The sequence below is a fragment of the Mus musculus genome, chromosome 10 (genome assembly GCF_000001635.26).
Source record: "Mus musculus strain C57BL/6J chromosome 10, GRCm38.p6 C57BL/6J".
In the NCBI taxonomy this organism is placed as follows: Eukaryota; Metazoa; Chordata; class Mammalia; order Rodentia; family Muridae; genus Mus; species Mus musculus.
The window spans coordinates 87,536,399-87,558,149 of NC_000076.6; the positions used below are offsets into that span (position 1 = coordinate 87,536,399).

Consider the following 21,751-nt stretch of genomic DNA (forward strand, 5'->3'; position numbering starts at 1 on the left):
TTGTAGAAATCAAGGCACGTCTAGATAGTGTACTCTAGCAAGTGCTGAAAAATTGTATAATGGGTCCGCTGGCAGATTGAATCTGCAGGTAAAGGCATTTTCTGCCAAGTCTGATGACTTGTTTTTATCTCTGAGATCCACAGCTATGGTAGATGTGGCTAATGACAAATAAGAAGTATTTGTTCATCTCTCTAGCTTTGCTATAGATTTTTTTCTTTTTTTAATTCAAAGAAGAAACTCTAGGGAGATTTTTGTGTATGTGCTGGCCCCTTAGGAATTCTGAATTCTCACTCAGCTGCACAGTGTTTCTAAACAGACGATGAAATGGGACCTACTGATCCCTTTCCCATTTTGTTATCTACAAATTCCTCTCATAGTCCTTATCATTTTACTCTTTGAGGTCATTACATGAAATATCAGCCTGTGACTCCTGACGCTGTCACACTTGCCACCATAGTTACACCCACTATCATATGGGATTTCAGAAGCAACTTTGCGGCAGAACTTAGTGGTTCTGCCAGGTCTACAAGGGTTATTCTCAACATGGATGACAGATTGATCATTCTAATACCATGAGATCCGGTTTTCTGTCTGCTCAAAACTTCATAAGGACCCCTAAAAGTTTCAGAATCAAGGCCAGATCCATTCAAATAATTTGTCTAGCTGTCCTTCATCTTTTGTGGCTATTCCAACTTATCAGACTTCTTTTATTACTTCTTCTAGGACAATCCCATCCACCATTCCCATGGGGTCATCCTGTCTGTTAACTCCTTTAGAATGTGCATATGGTTTGCTTTTTCAAGAAGACCTCATGTGCAGATCCTCTTAAATACTAGACTGTATCCTAATGCTACCCCAGGGCAGCTCATCCATTTTGTCTGTCCTGCCTTGTATTTATTTTTATCCCCTGACATTATAAAATAATACTTAAGTTAATTGCTTTTTATGGCTGCTGTCTTTATTACCTCAACTTGAATGTAAACTTTAGAAAGAAAAAAACATCTAGGTCTGAGTTGTGATTGGCATTTAGTGAATACTGCATATGTATTTATATAGGTTATATATGTATATGTACATGCATTTTCAAATATAATACAAATAATATACCTTACATAGTTATATAACATATGATGATATTAATAGTAGTTCTACAAATTATGTTGCAGAGTGTATGTATGTATTAATTTGTCCAAGACCCCCAAAGAGCTCATGGTGCAGTTATTAATGAGACCACCCATGTGTAGATGGGGAAACTGAGGCTATGCAGAAGCATGAAAATAAAATAGCTAGCATTTCATAGATGATACAATTTAGAGATTATGAATGCAGAGCCTGTGCCCTGGGGATTATATTCAAGCAAAACAATGTTGTGTCTATATGATTTATTGATTTCTGTGGCATTTCATTGGGTGGAAGGGAGACTTTCCCATGCCATACCTTTACAACCATTGTCTTAGACATTTGATCCAAACCCAAGCCTTACACAGGCAACTGTAGGCTGGTATTAGATTTCTGTGTGATTAAGTTTGGATGCACTTGACTCATTCTTCCTATCTCTTGTCAATTGGCGCTTGGTTTTGCAGAAGGTAAAACAGAGTCTAAATATTTAAGGGTTTCCTTATTCTCATGTAATACAAAATGTTTTTAAACCCTGCTCTTCAACTCTAGTTGTTCTGGCTCTGTATATTTGGACTGTGGTAATAATGAACACCAGACTCCCACACCTATAATTTTCTCTTTCAGGAGAATGAGATCAACCTGACACACATTGAATCCAGACCTTCCCGTTTAAACAAAGATGAGTATGAGTTTTTCACCTATCTGGATAAGCGTAGCAAGCCCGTCCTGGGCAGCATCATCAAGAGCCTGAGGAACGACATTGGTGCCACTGTCCATGAGCTTTCCCGAGACAAGGAAAAGAACACAGGTGAGAGTCTGAAGAATCTCGTGACCTAAACAATACCACACTGTCTTCATTTAATAATAGCATACATAACAACGTGGGCATAATGGAGAGGAACTAAGCTAAGGACCTAGACAAAGGCCTAGCATAACAGGTACATAGTCATCTCTTTCCCTCTTCCTCAGGGTAGCTGTTTCTTACACTCACTGAATATGTTTAAAAGGCAAGATATTGTGGAGCCCAGAGTGATCTCAAGCTCATTAAGTAACCAAGGTTGCTCTTGAACTTCTGATCGTTCTGCTGGTGGTAAGATGAAGTACCATGACAAAAAGCAATGTAGGGGAGAAAAGATTTATTTCAGCTTATGGTTGCAGGTTACTGTCCATCATTGTGGAGGAAGTTAAGGTGACAGAAGCATGAAGCAATGATTTACAAAGAATTCAGTCAAGAACAGAGAGAAAATAAGTGCATGCATGCCTAGTGATTAGCTTACTTTTCTCTACTCTTATACAAGCCAGGATCCAAACCTAAGGGATGGTGCCGCCCACATTTAGGATGGTTTTTTTTCCACATCAGTTAATATAACCAGAACAATCTCTCCCCCAAAGACATGCCCATGGGCCAACCTGATCTAGACAATTCTTCAGTGAGACTCTTTCCCAGTGTGAGTGAAGTTGATAATTAACCATCATGTTCAGTGTGGTTTCTAGATGAATGCAAAGTAAAAACAATATGCTCTGTTATCTCTACCCCAACAAAAGAGTGTTCTCTAGCATATTGTAGGGACTGGCTCAATGGTAATATGGGGTTGCTATACTTAGGTGTAGCCTATGAAGAATATGGACAAGCAAGATGCTTGATGGTATTTTATTTTAGGATGAAAGGCATATTCATATGAACAATTTTGAATAGAATTCATTTTTAATTTTAGAGAAAAATGAAAAAATGTACAGAGAATTTTTCTGTATTGTACTCCCCTTGTTACCAATCTGCATTCATACAGCACATTTAAAAATTAATTGGGGGCCCTGTGATCCATCCAATAGCTGACTGTAAGCATCCACTTCTGTGTTTACTAGGCCCCGGCATAGCCTCACAAGAGACAGCTATATCAGGGTCCTTTCAGCAAAATCTTGCTAGTGTATGCAATGGTGTCAGCGTTTGGAGGGGTCTGCAACCCTATAGGTGGAACAACAATATGAACTAACCAGTACCCCCGGAGCTTGTGTCTCTAGCTGCATGTGTATCAGAAGATGGCCTAGTTGGCCATCATTGGAAAGAGAGGCCCCTTGGTCTTGCAAACTTTATATGCCTCAGTACAGGGGAAAGCCAGGGCCAAGAAGTGGGAGTGGGTGGGTAGGGGAGTGAGGGTCGGTATATGGGGGACTTTGGGGATAGCATTGGAAATGTAAATGAAGAAAATACCTAATAAATAAAAAAATAATTGATGGGCCAGTAGTGATTGATTTATTACTAGGAAGTAAAGTCCAATGGTCACACTCAAAACCTGCTTTGTGTTGTCGACTTTTATTGGTTTTAACCAATGTATGGTGGCTCTGTGTCTGCCACCACCGTGGCATACAGCTTAGTGCCAGCGTCTTAAAATTGCCTGTAGTCCACCCCTCCTTCACACCTCCTTTCTCTTATTTACAGTCCTGTAGTTTTGCCTTTTCCAGAAGCAACATTTTAGATGGGCTTGGCTCACGCTTGACTTTATATATCATTTCATTTTTACTCTTGAATAATATCCTAATGTATTACCTTAACCCCAGATTGCCTATTCACTTATTTTAATGGCATCTTGGTTGACTCCAATTTGGGATTATGATGAACGAGCATATTATAAAAACATTCATGTATAGGTTTTCAATGCATTTTGGTAGACACTTAAGAGCATGCTTGTTGAGATGAACCTAATTTCAATGAACTCCTTTTCTATCCCAGGATCTAAAGTAGCTTTCCCAAACACCAAATGCTTTGGGTAGAGAACACACTGTTGCTGAATTAGTGCCCAGGTACAGATACTAAGCATTAGTAAGACAGAAGAAACAAGTCTGGGTGTTCTGCTGTAGAAAAGGATGACTCCAGGTAACAATAATGTGCTCTACTCTTTAAGTAAAAAAATGGGAGAAACCGTTTTAAACATTTGACCAAGTGATCACTGGTTGAGGAGGATAAGTATGATTATTCCAATTTGGACATTATAAAATTTACATATATATGGAAAATATTACATTGTACCATCTGAGTTATCCACCCATTCCTTCCTCTCTTTGTTCAGGGTATCAAACTCGTATCTTTGAGTGTGATACAGAATCGGTACAGTTCTTATGTGCCAATGAAAAGTTATTTATAAAAATTTCACTTAAAAAGCAGAGACTCTTTAAAATAAGACAAAATGCACCTTGTAGAACGGGCAACAGAAATGGCTCCCGAAAGGTAGCTCTAAGACTCTCTAAAGATGTCTTCTCACCCTCATTAGCTAGTTTATCATTTAAATCTCTGCCTACTTTTCGGCATTTTTTACAGTGCTCCACCCATGGACATGCCTGGTCTATGAAAATAAAAAAAGTTTATCAAAAAAAAAAAAAAGATGTCTTCTCTATCTTCATCTCTCAGATATAGCTCCCCAATTCTGGCCTGCCCTTGCCCAGAGTGATCATATAGGCTCAGGTCTTGAGAGGGACCTTGTAATTCCTCTTGTTCAGACTTCTTTGCCTCCTCCATCTTCTTCCCAAGCTGATGGCTTTCCTCTCCTGCTTTTCAGGCCACCTGCTCCCAGTAGGAATTTCGGGCCCTCTGGACAAAGAAAGGGCCTGCAGGGTCCTGGGGCAAGCTCTGCTTTTGGTTGGAGCAGGTGGAGTCTGAGCCAGCTGGGCTCTGGAGTTGGAAATCAAAGCAATTGACAGGCAGGCAGGCAGGCAGGCAGGCAGGCGCCACTTGGAGAGCTAGGAAGATGTATGTAGGCCAGCTGGAGGGCTGCATGCAGCCTGAGCTGGAAGTTCCAAGAGGAGGTTCTTGGAGAGGATCTAGAGAATTAATTTAGAGCCCAGTTTCTTGAATCGAAACATAGCACACTTGGTGTGACTTTAGACAAATTGCTGAGGCTGATGATCTCAAGCTGCATCCAGCAGAAGAAACAAGAGTTCCTGGCATTATGGGGCTAATGGAATCACATCAGCAGCCACTGGAAATAGAGCAGAGGATGTTGAGGGGCTTCATAAGTGTTCTATATTCTTGCCATTATTATGAGTTATGAGAAAAGGCACAACTACTGGAGTTCCAGCAATCCAGCTTGTACAAATACTTTCTTCATACAATTCAGAAGTGGGAATATGATCTCGGAGGTCATGTGGCCCTACTGACTACTACATTTTACATAGCGCAAATAGAGGTTGTGACTTGGGTTTAAGGCAGGGTAAAATCTGTATAGTCATGGGCCAGAGTATGTTAAGTCCTAACTGATGTCTGTTAGATACTGTGTTAGGAGCTGGAGGAAAAAAAAGTAAGTGGAGTGCTTGTTCCTAAGTAGCTCACAGTCTGGCAAAGGGCGCAAGACACCTAGGTAGACACAGAAAAAGGACTGTTGTTGGAAGGAGGAAAATGCTCTATCATGTAACTCTCAAGATTAGCAGTGAGAAAGTAAAACAAGCTCATGTTTTGTTACGGAGGTATCCTGCAATCACTGCTGAACTTCTTACACACTAAAAATTGCGTGAACTTAATGCCTTAGGAGGCTGCTCACCTCCTTGCTCACATGGCAGGGTGCTAATGTTTGAAATAAGTGTGAGTGTGCAAATGTGTGTGTGTATGTGTGGGTAAAATGGGGATGGCAATTGTATGTAGCAAAGAAAGAGCCAGTAGTATTTGAAACCTATTTTGTGATCCTACTGCTTTGTAACCTCTACTTCTTGGAGCAGCTGGTCACTCACCCATAGGGCTAGTCCCACCTAGACTGAACTTATCTATGACTCAACAGCTGCTAGGGATATGGCAGATGCTGAGGTGACACCTGCTGAGAGAGACTGGCCATCAGGACTCCAGTGGTAAATTTGCAGAGAGGACTCTGGGTCCGGAAGTAGGGATTTTGAAAGAAAAGCAAGCATGACTGTATAGTCGCTCTTTTCTGTCAGCCTCACTCGGGGAATGAGAAGAGGAAGAAAGCTGAGGAGGAGATTGGAACCTTTGATTCTTTCTCTGGACAAAATGCCCTTTTTAATGAGGGGCTCAGATCTCAGGGGCAAGTCTGACAGCAGGTTCAAGTGAGAGACCTGAACCCCTCAAATCAATTAAGCTAAACCACTTTGCACTCTGGTCTCCAAAGCATTCAAACAGAGGCGTGGGTGATAGAAAATGAAAGTTTCTCAGTTTCTTAATTGCTAATGTGCCCCACCCAAAACAGCTTGGGGGAAGGTTAATTATGGTGACAGGTTAAAGAAACCCAACCTCCTCAAACGCCTCCTGGAGAAGCTGATGGGAACTTAATAGGATTTTAATCCAGAGAGCCTTTTGAATACTTAGTCTATTCTCCTGCCGCCTTCTCTCCTGATGACCTCAAATCCTTCTTCAACCCAACATGAAAGAGCATTAATATCAGCCATCGATCCATCTACTAATCCGTTTACTTTCCCTTTGAATCTCCTGCATGACATTGCATTTAGTGGGGGGTGGAAAATACCTACATGGAGACAGACTGCAGCCAGGGCAAGCAGACACCAACACAGTGTCTTAGGTAGTTAGAGGTTAGGGGCATGGCCTTTTGAGAGACTTTCCTTTTTGTTGATGTTTCTGAAAAGTAAACGGACACCTTTTAGACTTTCTCCAAATGGGGATTGTTTAACAGGATACTGTGTGGAAACAGTAAACCCAGATTCCCATTACTTTGTATTATATTCTGTGCAAACAGGAAGATTGACTGATATCTGTCTATCTATCTATCTATCTATCTATCTATCTATCTATCTATCTATCATCTCTCTCATTCATTCACATGTTTTCCCATGTGTCTGTGTATATATGCACAAGAACACATGTTTATATATATATATGTGTGTGTGTGTGTGTGTGTATGTATCATATATCTGTCTGATTATCTTGTCTGTCTGTCTATCCTATCTATCTATCTATCTATCTATCTATCTATCTATCTATCTATCTATTAACCATCTAACCATTTACCTGTTTTACCATCAGACTACTTATATACATAAGTACATATATGTGTATATCTGTATATATCGTCTATCTATATATCTATCAATCCATCATTTGTTTATCTATTTATCTATCCTCTATTGTCTATCTATCTATCTATCTATCCATCTATCCATCTATCATCTATCTATCTATCTATCTATCTATCTATCTATCTATCAACCATCTATCTATCTCTATACTATCGCTTATTTATCTGCCTAGCATAGAGTTGATATTACTGATAGAAGACAGACGAATCATTATTACACACATTTCTTGCCTCTAAGCTCAATCCCCTACAGGTTTCTCTTTTCTTCTTCAATATCCCCGCTCTGCAGAGCCATACTGAGTAAGACAGATGTTTGACATTCATTTAGGATTTCTGTGATCAGTGGTAGGATCCCATAAAAGGCTCTGACCTGCCTCTCCCAAGACTTGGCAAAGTGGTGCACATGTGTGCACGCCTATTTGCTTTTAAAACAAGAACACTTTTCAAAGAAGTCATGGTTCCTAAGAGTCTTTAGCCAAAAGCTGCTTAAGGCTGAGTAGTCCAGATGGTTGAAGTTTCTTCAGTCTCACCACCTGCATCTTTATTTTTTTTCTATTGCTTTCTCTGTCTGTGTATTCTGTTTCTAACTCCTCCTTCCCTTGTCAATTAAAACTTTCCCCTATACATTTGGCTTTGCCCTGTGTGTGGCTTTCACAGGCACAACTGTTAGATGCTCATGGTCCTGTATCTGCAGGAGATGGCATATCTTTGGATTTGTGGAAACTCACGGTTGTATCACTGTTTTAAGTCTTTGTTTAGATGCTCCCTGAATGCTATATTGCTCTCCTTAAGCCTCTTGCATCTCATTTGAAATGTGAAGATATTTGGTGCTAATGTGATTGTGTGGATTACATGATATAATTTTGATAGAGGCTGTCACGCAGGGCCTATATTGTCAGTAAATTAATACACGAGCCTTTTAACAAGATACACAATGATTTTCACTGATGTTCAGGTCCAGAGTCCCCAAACTTACAGTCTTTGTTAAATAGAGGGCAGTACCACATGCTATTTGGGCTAAGACTGAGATTGTGAAAGTTAGAGGGAACAGACCGAGAATGTCTTTTCTCCATGTGACACGGATGTTTCGAAAATGATTGTAACTAAATGCCAACTTGTCATTCATACTGGCCCAAGGGGAACCCCATAGTGACCCAGAAAGAGCAATAATTTAAAAGTCAAGGGCCAGTGCTTACTTCTCTACTTTCTACATGGCCACTTGTCCCCTTTCAATGGTCAATCCCACCAGCCTTTTCTTCTTCATCTGAGAGACATAACTAAGACCCACTGTGCTACTTCCTATACTTCATGGACAAGATCGTGGAAGAGGCTCTAATCTTGGGGTGTAAAATGATTGAACTGAACGTGATCCAGATGAATGGGACCTTAGTCTCTGACACATCTGGGCCTCCATAGAGAGATGTGGCTGTCATCCACAACTTCAGCCAACATCAGGCCATGTGTTACCACCAGCACCATGGGTGTGGGTCCAGGATAGCGATGCAGAGGGAATTGGTGGCAACCTTCCCCACATTAGGGTTGACATTATCTATCAGTCATCAGGGGTTTAACAGTAGGAGGGAAAGCAGGTGTGATGCCCACCCTGGTGCAGAGTCATTGTTGTATGATGTGACATATGGCAATGATGGGGAGACACGGTATTTCTGAGGAGTATCCTTTTGCGTACACTGAACTCAGTCTCTGGTCCAACAGGTGGGAGGAGAGGAAGACTTGGGGTTAGATAAGGCATTACATGTATTATGTTTGACCTGACATAGGCCAGTTGAACATAACACAGGTTGTGAGAGATATATCAGCTTATCTCAGATCCTGTAAGTATTTAGAAGGCAGAATTGGATGCTATGGGAATATAATGGGTAACCTGCCACTATGTACCTGTAAGAGACATGTAGTATATTTGAGGCTGGAGAGATGGTTCATAGTTTAAAACACATAGTACTCTTTCTGAGGATGGGAATTGGGTGCCCAGCCACCAAGTGCCATGGCTCACAACTTTCTGTAACCCCCATCTCTAAGGGGCCCCAATGACCTGGCCTCCTCTGGCTATAGCACTCGTATGCACATGCCTCCTCTGGTTAAAAATAAAGTAAATCTTAAAAAAATGGAGACACGTGACTCATTGGAAGGGTCAGTGGGAGAGTAGCTCTAACTTTAAAGGACCCTACAGATTTTATTATTTATTTATAATTTCAATGTTTCACTGAAATTCCTAGTCTTCGCTCATTTCTATTTGTGATTCTAAGAATCGGATTAGGAAATAGAGGCTGTGTGCTTCGCCAGGATCCCATCATGTCAGATACTGCTATGTCCAGGATGCAGAGTGTGTTAGCTTATCCTACCGGCCAAGCTTTGGCTCCTTTACTCTTGCCAAGACCTTGATGGTGGTTTTTCTGGCCCTAGAAACAGACATAGAAGTAAGTTCTTTAAAGGAAGAATAAGACCTTGCAGGTCTTCACCTGCAACATCGGGCAGCCATGCCCTCTCCCTTCGCAATGGCTCCTGGAACTCACACAGTAGCTGCTTCAGTAGGAGGCTGGGGCCATGGCCTCGGAGGAGACACGGGGGAGCCTAGAGTTGGGGTGAAAATATCCTTCTGTTCTGGGTCTCTGTGTCGGAGGATTTATTGCTCTTCCTGAGACAGGCTGGCCACCATCCTGGGTGCCTTGTTGACTCAGCCCCGGGGCTGGTGAACATCTGATGGAGGACGAGAGTTAGATTGGGATCTGTCTGCCTTGAACTACTGTGGATTTAATGGACTCTAACTGACCCACGAAGCAGGAAGTCAGCTCTTGGGAGCCTTTTCTTTGGGAGCACTCTGGAGCCAGCGGTCCCCTCGACGTCTGGGTAGAACAGTTGACCCTGACTTAATGGGACCGCAACGTGGGTGTCCAGGGGCCTGCTCTCTGGCAGGCTGCTTCCTTTGGAGCCAAATCAATATTTATTAATGATCTGCACCCCCTCCCGGGTGCCACTGGCTTCACAGAGAGCTTCTGTTGCACCAGCCGGCTCGGTAATTCATTAACCCCAAGCCCAGCGCCTCTGGAGGGGCTTGCAGAGCCTGACCCACCACTGGGGTATTTGGCAAGGTCATTAATGAGCTAATCTGATTTAAGTTTTCAAAATGAAGGCCTGGGTCACTGGGGTCAGTGCCTCTTCTCAGCATTGTGAGTGAGACCCCTGTGTATGGGGAGGGTGGGGTGGGGGTGGGGCTGAAACCCTACTGAGAAGAAAGTGTACAGAGAAGAAGGTAGGTTTTATGGTATCCAGGAAGGTCCGGATGGAAGACAGAAAGGAATTCTTCAAGGCCCTGTCGGGTCCTGCTTTAGCTCATCAAAAGAAAAAAAAAAAGGTAATTAGAACCTTTTTGGCTGACAAATTGGTCAAGCCTACGGGCTGCGGGGCGCAAAAGTGGGCTTCAGCTGGGCCACCAGCAGCTTAAATCACCATATTTACTTAGCCACAAGCACCTGTGGACTTTGCTATGAGGTTCAAACACAATGGCTGGCGATAGAGCCACCTGTTACAGGTTCATTGCTTCCCATACCAAAGAAGGAGACGGATAGTTGGTTTTATTCTCTCATAAATTTTACGGAGGAAAATCCAGACTCTTGGGGGAGCAAGGCACTCGCTCAGACTCACATGGATTATGCTTAGGAAGATATCCTTGGGCATGGAGAGACCTGCTGGCTTCCCGTCTTGGGTGTTCACCCTTCCCTGTGTGGTGTCTAGGCAGAGATGTGTTTGGAGCTGAGTGCGAAAGGTGCTTTCTCTGGGCTCCATACTTTTAATTTAGGGGGTCCCCAGACTGCTTGTTTCTTCAGACTCTGAAGAGAAATGAAGTCATGTGCCCCTGTCCATTCTTACCCCTATACTGGGTCCTTGTCTCCACGGGGTCTCTTTTCCCAAGACTCCTGCTTTATTCCAAGGTGAGAGCCTGCAAACGTTTAATGGACCTGGGTTCTTCTATTCCATAGGACACAGGTTGCTGGCCAGGGCTGAGGAGGAGGAGGAGAAGGAAGAGGAGGAGGAGGAGGAGGAGGAGGAGAGTTGAGGTAGGGCTGGGAAGCTGCCAACAGTGAATCCCAGGCCTTTTTTTTTTGGCCTTCTAATAGCAGCAAGAATCATAATATGATGAAATATTTTAAAATCCCTTACTATGTGTTAAACACTGCTGTAAGACTTCTTTATGGGCTTGTACATAGCTCATCATTTTAATCTCTCTTGTATGTGTGCACACCCAGTGTGCAGTGTGTACATGTCCCAGCATAAGTGTGGAGCTCCTAGGACGACCTCTGGTACTGGTCCCCTCCTTCTACTTTGAAACAGTATCTCTTTGTTTCATCTGAGAGCTACTGGTGAGTCTCCTGTCCCCACCTCCGATTTTGCAACAGGAACCTTGAGATCACAGGCGCTTGACTGGCTCTCCATGGAGTTCGTGAGTGTGAATCCAGGTTCTCACGTTTGCTAGGAAGGTGCTTTATGCACTGAATCATCTCCCCACCCCACCCCACCCCCCCGAGGTCATCTTGACCCTCACTAACTCTGAGAGACATATGATTTTTATGATCATTTTTTCAAACGCGACACTTCGGAACCACCGAGAGAGAAAGCAAATCGCATAAAGTCCAAAAGCTGTGAACTAGCTTTCAACACAAAACATGAAATGCCTTTTATTTTTCCTGCATTGCTTTGTGCTCTGGACATTTCTGTTTGATAGTGAGGCTTGAAGGTCATCAGAGGCCGCTGCACCTGGGTAGACAAAAATGCCCCTTCCTTATAAAGAGGCCTTGTGGTCTCCCGTAGTCTCTAGACCAGGCCCTGATCTCAAATGCCAGGGGCCTACCAACCAGGCTGTTGAGTTGTTTATGTCTTGAACTCTTTGTAATTTTTTCAATGATAATTATTTAATTAACTAAGTCATTTCTTTTCTACTAAGAGGCCTGAACTAAGCTATATGAGCCCAAATAGATTGTTTTTGCTCTGAGGGAAGAACTTGTCAGAGCTGGGACTAGCTGTCTTTGTTGCCCTCTGGGGTTCAATTGGGAGATAGCACAGCTCAGTCTGAGGAGGAGATGCTGTGGACAGTAACTTGAGGGCTGAAAATGTAGGGACTCTACTCCCAGAAGATAAATCCCTGTTGACTGCGGTGAAAGCCTCTTTTCACAGGTCCTCTGGGCCACCTCTCACAGCATTCCACACATCTCAGAACACAAAACTCACCCAGGACCTCAGCAAAAAGTAAACACAACACGCATGTCTTATGAGGGGAAACTGAGGCACAGTATTTAGAGGGGTGTTAATACCCGGACTGGATGAAGAAACAGTTCTTCACTCCAAACTCTGGTTCTCCTCTTTCTTTCATTGCTGCCAGAATTATTAAATCTATTGTCATGACAAACATGGATCGACCACGATCTGTGTGCTGACCATCGGGACTAAGATGTGTCCTGTCTGCTGTAGCATTCAGTTCATCTAGCAGCAAAGAAAGATGATTTGAATCTGTTTTGTGGATCCAGAAGTCAAATTACAACTGTGTATATAATTATATTACAAAGGAAATGGCATGTTTATTAGCTTTTCTAGAAGTTTTACTCTGCTTTTTGTGTGACGAAGAACCCAACTCCCTCTCCCTTTCCCTCCCCCTCCCCTCTCTTTCCTTCTCCCCTTCTCCTTCCCTTCCCCACTCTCTCCTTCTGTGAGTGTGTGTGTGTGTGTGTGTGTGTGTGTACATATGTGACAATATATGCAATCAGGCCCATATAAAGGTGTTACAGACAACAGTGGACCCCATATATTGCTTAGTGATAGTGACGGATGAGCTTGCATGAATATTGTCTGAATCTCTCTCTCTCTCTCTCTCTCTCTCTCTCTCTCTCTCTCTCTCTCTCTCTCCTCTCTCTCTCTCTCTCTCTCTCTCTCTGTGTGTTTACAATTGACCAAGTTATGAACCATAACTTTTCATCAAAAGCATATATATTGACTCATTTAATTGTTCGTATGAAGGTATGCTCTGTGGCTGTTCTCCCATGAACATTTTACAGAAGAAATACTGAGTCCCAAGAGGCATCACTACTCCTCTGGTCCCTTCAATGAAAAGAGCAGAGCACAGTCTGGCCTCACTGTGGGGCTCTTTGCCATTGCTAGACCGACTGTACTCAGAAGACACAGGAAAACAGTGAAGCAGGCACAAACTTCCACTCTTCCAGATCCCTCTGGGCTCCAGCAGAGTAGGACTGAGTCTCTAGCATCTCAAGGAACAGGAGGCATAGATATCTTTACATAGCATCCTATGACTCACAGAATAGGGAAGAGATGACCAGTGTTGGTGAGGGAGTGGAAAAAGAGAATCCTTGTACACGATTGAGTGGACAGTGCACTGGTTTGGTTTAATGGGACCCAGTATGTCATTGCCCCTCATATTAAATTAGAACAGCATGTGACCCAGCTATACCACCTAAAGTTATACATTCAAAGAACATGAAATCAGTATCTTAAAAGCACACCAGAACTTCCTTGTTTACTGTGGAGAAATCTCCATAGGTATATGAGTAGATACAGAAAATGGTGTGTGTGTGTGTGTGTGTGTGTGTGTGTGTGTGTGTGTGTAAATGGAATATCATCCAGCCATGGTAGGTGACTTTCTATTTGCTGCAATATGAATGGGGGCCTTTGCGAAGGAAAATCAGCTCATCGTAGGAAAACAAATACTTCGGGGCCTTTCTTATACAAGGAGTCCAGAAAGTCAAATTCACAGGGGCAGAGAATGGCTCTTTCCAGGTGCTGGGGGCAGAGAAATCAGGAGATATTGGTCAAATGGTACAAAGTTTAAGTTGTATGATAAATAAGCTCTGGAGATCTAACATGAAAAAAAAATAATACAGTGTATACTTGAAGTTGATGAGAGACATTTTGTATCCTACACACACACACACACACACACACACACACACACACACGCACACGCACACGCACATGGACCCACACATATATCTGTATATATGCATGTTCACAGATGTAGACATGCATACATGTACATACATGTACATACATCTGCATGTGCACACACACAGTGGTAACCATATGAAGCAATGGATGAATTCATTAACCTGACTGTGGTAATCATTTCACAATGCAGATGTATATAGAATGATTATTGTTAAATACATACATATACGTGTTTTGTTTCTTAACTATACCTCAACTAAGCTGGAGAATTTTAAAAAGAAATTAATGCAATAGCATACCCATGACTTCCATCTTCTGGCTCCATTTTCTTCTTTGGAAGCTTCTGGTGATGTGTATTTGTGGTTTCGCTATTGCTTGTTTTGTGCTGCCCTCATAGAATGTAATCACCTCAGAGTAGCCCAGTGTTGCCCCCTCTCATGCCCAGGGTATGGACTGCATGGGTGCTGAATGCATGCTGGGATGCTGGGGAGCCTGAGTGTCTGGGGAGGGCACTGTGACAGACAAAAAAGTTTAGCTTGGGCTCCTGCTGACACTGGTGCTGCCTGACCTGCAAGCGACTCTCAGGCAATTAGTAAGCAATCAGCAACAAAGGATAATGGGAACTGAGAGGATGGGGCTGTTAATTGTGCTCAGTGTAGGGGAGAAGGGCAGGTCTCATTGTCCAGACCAGGACCATTCAGAGAGGCCCTTTGGTTGTAACACCTGGAGAGACAGGTGAGGTCTCATGGGAGACCTGGCCTTTTCTTGGCACTTCTGATATTACAAGAAAACAGACACCAGTGTCAATGCAAGAGTTTCAATACACCAGGAAAATGCTGGGCTCGAGGAGAAAGGGCTGCTTCGGGCAAAGCTTAGGGGACAGGGCTGGAAAGCAGTTCTCATCGCTGTGGGGGGGGGGGGTCCCTGTAAAGAGAAATGATTCTTGTGGGGCAGGAAGGAAATCTAGTTCAATATGACCTAGTTAGCTGGTGTTGGTTCAAACTTCTAGATCTGATTCCGGTCCGTTTATATTTTTAGGCATTTAAGAACAGTAGTAGTATTTTTGGAAAAGATTTTCTGGTAACATTGATCTCAATGCCATCCATGTGTGCAGTAGAGCTTAAGGTAGTTTAAGGGCCTGGGGGGAGAATCAGGTGTGGCTTCTGACATGTCCCCAAGGGATGGTTTCAATTCAGTGAGAGACAATGCTTAAGCTAAAGGTCTAGAGAGGAAGGGTCTGGGACAAACTATAGTCTGGTGGACTCAGGCGTGCCTGGCCCTACAGATAGCACAAATCACTAGGCTGTTAATTGCATTCACTCCCAGCTCTCTGGGTGGAAAGCAGGTATACACATCCCTTTCATTGACAAGGTACGTCTCCATGTGTAGCATTCTTGGTTTCCCTAGGGCACGAGAACCTTGTGCCCCCTATACATGGTGGGTAGGAGGAATGCATTTTTGAATAGAGACTCCAAAGTTCCAGTAGTCAGGAGTAAGAAGTTTTCTTTCTAGACTTTTCTCCCTTCTCTCTACAGTTCTACTCTAAAGTAGGGAAAAAAAATGTGACCTTCCTCATGGTGCCTTGGTGAGAGTGGGAGGAGGCAGCTTCCTTGAGGACCACATCCGTCATGTAAGCGCCTATGCTAAGAGAGCATCTGTTGTCACCACTCAAAGGGATGCAGACAAGTGACCTGCGCTTTAAAGTCATGAAAACCCCAGTGTGAGAAACTAAAGAGCCAGTCAGGCTTGAGAGCCAGTGCTGTCGATCAGGTGGCCCTCTTGCTGCCCCCATGTGACAGATGGATTGAGATCAAGACCCAGGGGCCAGCATGGAGGCAGCTGGATGTGAATCCTGGCTCCATCATTCACTAGCAGTGCATGCACATGTGCTTATGTGTGCATGTGCGTTCAGGCAGGCATGTGTCCATGTGCCTTGCAATTATGTATGTATATTGTCTGTGACCTACGGAACTCTGGAATTGAGTTATCCCTGACATAAGCCAGAAATAAGGGGCTGGTTTCGGGGATAAGTTCCTCAGCCAAAGGAGAGACACACTTAAAAAACCTGTTGATAACTAGGGTGCTTTGCAGTCACAAAGCGTTTGAGCACTCCTGTCTGTGCCTTTGTTATACTGATATCCAAACAGTTCACCATATAAAGAATATTTAGAGCGGCACCTGCATTTTTCTGCATTGCTGATGTGGGAATTGTAGAGCTTGGGCAGCTTGGATCCACAAAAACCAGGCTCTGACTTCATTTGATGAGCACAGTTGGGGAAGTTTTAGGGAAATCCTTGCTGAGACGCCTGCTTAGAGCTCCAGGGAGCATTTCCTCGACTTGGCCACTAGATGGCAGTAGTGCTCTTTCTCATCCCACTTGAGCCAGTAGATGGCGGAACCTTACCTTGGGCTGTACCCATTACTTCCTTCTGTCCTTCCTCACAGCAACCTCGGGATTAAAGGACAAACTCCATCTCAAATGTAACCCCAGTACCTAGCACATGGTAATGCTTCAGAAAACATCAGCTGCCCTTCCTTTTGTTACCGTTTCCATTTTCGCAGAGAAGGGAGTGGACACAGAGTCACCGATCTTCTGGCGCTAGGCTGGGGCTGCTTGCAAATTCAACATTGGGCCCTCCGGCCTCCTTTCAGGGTTAATAGCCACTGCCTTGGCTCACTAAAAAGAACCCTGCCATGTCTATCTGCTCCTAAGATTCTAGCCCTGTCTTAGTCCCCGTTTGATCTTAAGCCAATTATTTTGACTCTCAGATTTTTAAATCCTTGCTTTTTCATCTGTATAATAGAGGCTGTAATATCTTCCTTACCTAAGGAAGGACTGCAGAAACAGAAACTAGGTCAGAGTAGAGACTGTGAATGGTGGTTGCTATTGTTAAAACCTTGTATGTTAATATAACCAGAGACCTACCATTTTTTTTGATCTTCCCTTCAACCTTTCCACAGCCACTCAGCCCTCATGGCTCTTTCCCTCAAAGGACCTAGAGTTCACACTTTCCTGGTCTCTGTTCATACACAGAGGCACTTGGACCCAGTACATCTCTTATAAGGCTCGAGGATTTGGATAGTGTCATCTTCTCTTTGCTGTGATCGCTCTCTAGGAAGGACACCATCATTGCAGACACAAAACTCACGTACCTTGCCCTTCCCCATGGTGTTACTTTGGAAAGCAAGCTCCAAGTGACCTGACTCTGTCAAATTGACTTTGAGATCAAAAGGTTTTTATAGGGGATGCCCAAGGTACTGAGGAGGGAGTCACGAGCTACAGAGTTGGTGTCTGAAGACTCATCTTTCTCTTCTTAACTTCTGTCTAATTTATATTTGGGGCTATGTATCATTTGTTTTGCTGCTAAAGAAAATCTTTGTTGACGCTACTATAAAGGGTGGGCAGGGGATGAATTTGAGACAGTTCGTGAAAACTTTCAGGCGTGAGATGGAGCTGGGTGTGGGCTCTGCTTCAGTCAGAGTTCCAAAGGTCTAATATTCCAGGGTGCAGAATTTGCCTTTGTCCTGTGCTCAGTGGACAGGGAAAGAGTCCTTTAGTTGCAGTAAAGGACTGGGTAGAAGACCCTCCTCGTTCCTTAATCTCTGAGACAGAGGGTCCCAAAGAACAGCCTAGGCCAAGGTTCAGTCTAAGTCTGGTGGCCTCTTTGGGTTGTGTTTTAAAATCAGTTTCCCAAGAAACTGGAAATGGAATTTAAGAGCTATGCAGAGCCTTGTTTACTGTCACCATCAACATGACTGATCAGGGCTCAGAGAGGCTGCTAGCCATGTGTCCTACAGCCTGCACTCAGAACTTGTCCTTTTCTGTGTTACAGTGCCCTGGTTCCCAAGGACCATTCAGGAGCTGGACAGATTCGCCAATCAGATTCTCAGCTATGGAGCCGAACTGGATGCAGACCACCCAGTGAGTCCAGGACTCTGAAGAGTCTTCCACCCTTCTCTCCACCTTCTCTCCATCTTCTCTTCCTCTCCCCTCCTCCCACACCTTCAGCTTGGAGCAATGTGTTTGTTTATTCAGTTACAAGAATGCTACTGAGCTCCTGCAGAAGCCAGGACTGGGAAAGCAAAGATTAACGAGACCTCACTGTCGTCATTGCTTCGGTCATTGCTGTTAGAGTGACTGTGAACCGCTGCCCAGAAAATGCTATCCCTATACAGTCGTGTGTATTTACTTTTCTGCCTTTGTACGTTTTATGGGCATTTAAATCAAGCACAGCCAGGGGACAGGGAGAGAGGTGACATTGTACCTTCAGAGAGCCGAGAAGAAGGTTCTAGTCAGATGAGGGAAGTGGGGGCAGTGGGGGTGGTTGGGTATTTGGCTGAGAGACTCACATCTGCTTTGAAGAGTTAGGCCAGTGGTGAAGGTGGGTGGGTGGTACCTTGGGTATGACATCATCGAGAGAGCCAGCTGACACAGGGGTTGGGTCAGACTTTCAAAAGTCTTATACACCAGAGTGAGTGGTGGCGAAGTTCACTGTGCCCTGAGTCCTGTGGCAGAGGGCATGGATTTTTGCTGTTTTGTTTCGTCTTTTAATGGGTTCTCACTAGAAGAATGGATCAGGATTGGTGTGTGTGTGTGTGTGTGTGTGTGAAAGAGAGAGAGACACACACACACACACACACACACACACAGAGAGAGAGAGAGAGAGAGAGAGAGAGAGAGAGAGAGAGAGAGAGGATCTTCTTATTCCTTGTTCTTGGGGCCAATGGTCCTTGGAAGTGAACAGCTTAGGCCAAGCTCAGGGCGGTCTAGTAGCTTCTGTGGGTGGGCAGTGTGTTATTATGACCTTAGGTTCTCCGCTCTCTGCCAGGCAGTGGACTCTCTGGCCTTTAATAAGCTGTTTTTATGAACAAGGTTTTAGTGTAGCTGGTGCTAGGGTATGTCTGCGTCTATTCAGCGTCTCTTCACTACCTTGTGAGGTCCAACAGCTAACAGGAGGCTTGCTCTTCCCAGAGGCAGTTTCCCATAAGCAGGTTGACTCTGTCTGGGAGAGTCGCCCTATACTCAAGTTCCCATGTATGCACATATGCATGTCTACCTGGTGCTGTCACTTACCAGGTATTGCCAGCCACAAACCCATCTTCACTGTTTCACCGAGTGTCAGTCTCTGCCTCACATCTTTGTAAAGACTCACAATGGCTTTCCTGAACCTTAGTTGTGATGTTAGAATAAATTATCTTACAATAAGGATGGAAGTGTTTGTAGGCATCCTATGTAAGCCTGGCATACATTGTCTCACAGGCATGGTGGTGAGCACTGGTGAGACTCAGGCAGGAGGCTCCTGAATTCTAAGACAGCCTGGGCTATGTAGTAAGACTCTAAAGCCAAACCAAACCAAAGCAAAGCAAAGCAAAGCAGACCAAACCAGAGCAGACCAAAACTAGGTCAAACCAAATGAAATTGAACCAAACTGAAAACAATTTGAAAATACCAGCTCGGGGGAGACAGATTCTCTGCTTTCTTCCTGTATATGACACAGCCCATGTTATGGAGCCTAGAGGTGGCAAAGGCCACACTTCAGACATTATTTAACAAGCCTCTGTCTTTGCCTCTCAGCTGGGGGCCCTGCAAGCAAAAACAGCTCTAGAGATTTCTTCCCCCAGGAAAGCAAGTCTGACCTGACTCAACCTGCAGGGTGCACACATCAGGACTTCTCTCACCAGTCGCCAGCATCCTGCCTTGACCCTCTGTTCTTCCCATTGGCCTCAATCCTAAACATTTGGGTGGGTGGGAGAGGCCAGTCCAGAGAGAGAGGGACATGTCCTTCCCATTAGTCTTGTGTCCCCTCAGAAGCCAAAGCTGGCCTTAAAATTCCGCGGAATTCATTCCCCTCTGCCAACCCGGGCTACATCTTTGGCTTCCCACCCTCTCCATGTCATGAATTTTATCATAAAAACACAGCGTATCAGGTACACAGTCCCCCTGTAGAGGAGGCGCCAGGGTCTTTCTGTTCCCTCCATCTTTCATCAGATGCTGGGAACAGGGGCCAAGCAGAGAGCAACATCGAGGGTGTTTCCCTGAAGCTGCAGGCCCCACAGGCCTGGCCTCAAGGTGTGAACTGCAAGCAGACACCAGCCTAGCTTAGAAGGGGATGTTCTTCTTCAAGGACCCTCTGTTCTGCCCTGTCCCTTGCAGTCAGTATGATTCCTTCCTCCCCTGACTCCCTGCCCTTGGCAAGAGGCATTTGTGTGTGACCTTGTGCTCCAGAGCCTCCCAAACAGCCACTCTGTGAAATGAGGCAAAGGAAGGATTGTTCTAGAAATCCAGGGTAAAAGTGCTCTGCCTACAGCTTCAATGGAATAGAGACAGTAGTCTGTCCTTCACTCTATCCCTCCTGCCTTATTTGTGTTCTCCCTCCCTCCTTTCCTCCCTCCCTCCTTTCCTCCTTCCCTCCCTCCCTCCCTCCTCCTCTTCCCTACCCCCTCTCCCCCTCCCTCCCTTTCTTCCTCCCTCCCTCCTGCTCCCTTTCCCTCTCTCTCTCCCTTCCTGCTCTCACCCCCCTCCTCCTTCATACACCCCCCCTTCCTTTCCACAAGTATTTATCAAGCACTTACTAGCTAACCTTTTTGGATTATGGGCTGTGTACTAGTCTAAATCCTCAGCACATGGTTAATTCTAGTGTCAATCAACACCTGGGAGGGCCGGACTTTTCATTTTCAGGTGAGGACCCTCGGGAGGTTGTATCGGTGAGCCTTGTTCCGTGGCAGTAAGGGTAGGGAGCTGAAGTAGCACCGGAGAGCTCCTCTGTGCCCTCGAGTCTCTCTAACTGTACAGCAGAAGGGGAGGAAGGCGCATCAACTTCTCTCAGAGTCACACCGAGGGAAGCTGAGCCAGCAACTATGAGCTTTGTAGGCAGATCGCAAGGGATGTGCTTAATTTCCATCCCGTAAATTGATCATACCATGCCCTCCACCTGAGGTGCTCTCTACCACACCGTCTCTTTTTTTCCCACTGGCAAACCTCCACCAGACTTTCAAGGCTACACTCTCATCTCTTGCCCCTGAAAGCCACTCTTCCATCTCCTCCTCAGGGGTCAGCGTTTGCACGCTGTCACCATAGGACTGTGTGCGCGTGGGTTTAGCTAGGAGTATGAGAGCGCTGCTTTTCATGCTTAGAGACTTCAGACTGTGTTCTGTGATGGCTACACTATTTTATGTCCCCACAAATAGAATTCAAGCAGTTCCTCTTCCTTAGAAAAATTTCAACACCCGTGCTGCGGGGAATATTTAAAAAGTGGCACCATCCCGCGCTAAACCCAGCTACTCTCTGCCCCCCCCGCGGTCTTGCTGCCTCTGTCTCTAGGCTAGCCCCTGCAGCGACCAGTGTGGTCAGCGGCCCCAAATCCCACTAACCCGATAAAATCAAAACTCTTGAGGCTTATAATTTATAAGTCAGATTTATATCAGTAAATTCTCACCCCGCAAAACAGCCACACAATTTACTCAGAGCTAATCAATATTGATATAAATTGCCCACCTAGATAAGACGAATTGTCCTGTAATTGTCCATAGCTACCTGTGGCTATTTAAAGCCACCGGGAATCTGGATAGTCCTCTTCTTCCTCCGTCTTCCTTCCCTCTCCTCTGACTCTGTAAACCGTAGCTCCGCCTCCCTTTTC

The 21,751-nt window shown here is 44.5% G+C and overlaps 1 protein-coding gene across 1 annotated transcript in view; it reads left to right on the forward strand.

Moving 5' to 3' along the window:
- Pah (phenylalanine hydroxylase) overlaps positions 1-21,751 on the forward strand; it is a 62,343-nt gene that overhangs the window by 14,604 nt on the left and 25,988 nt on the right. Inside the window, exons 3-4 of the mRNA NM_008777.3 lie at positions 1,744-1,927; positions 17,948-18,036. Of these exons, the coding sequence (NP_032803.2) occupies positions 1,744-1,927; positions 17,948-18,036 (273 nt within the window). The remainder of the gene's footprint in view (positions 1-1,743; positions 1,928-17,947; positions 18,037-21,751) is intronic.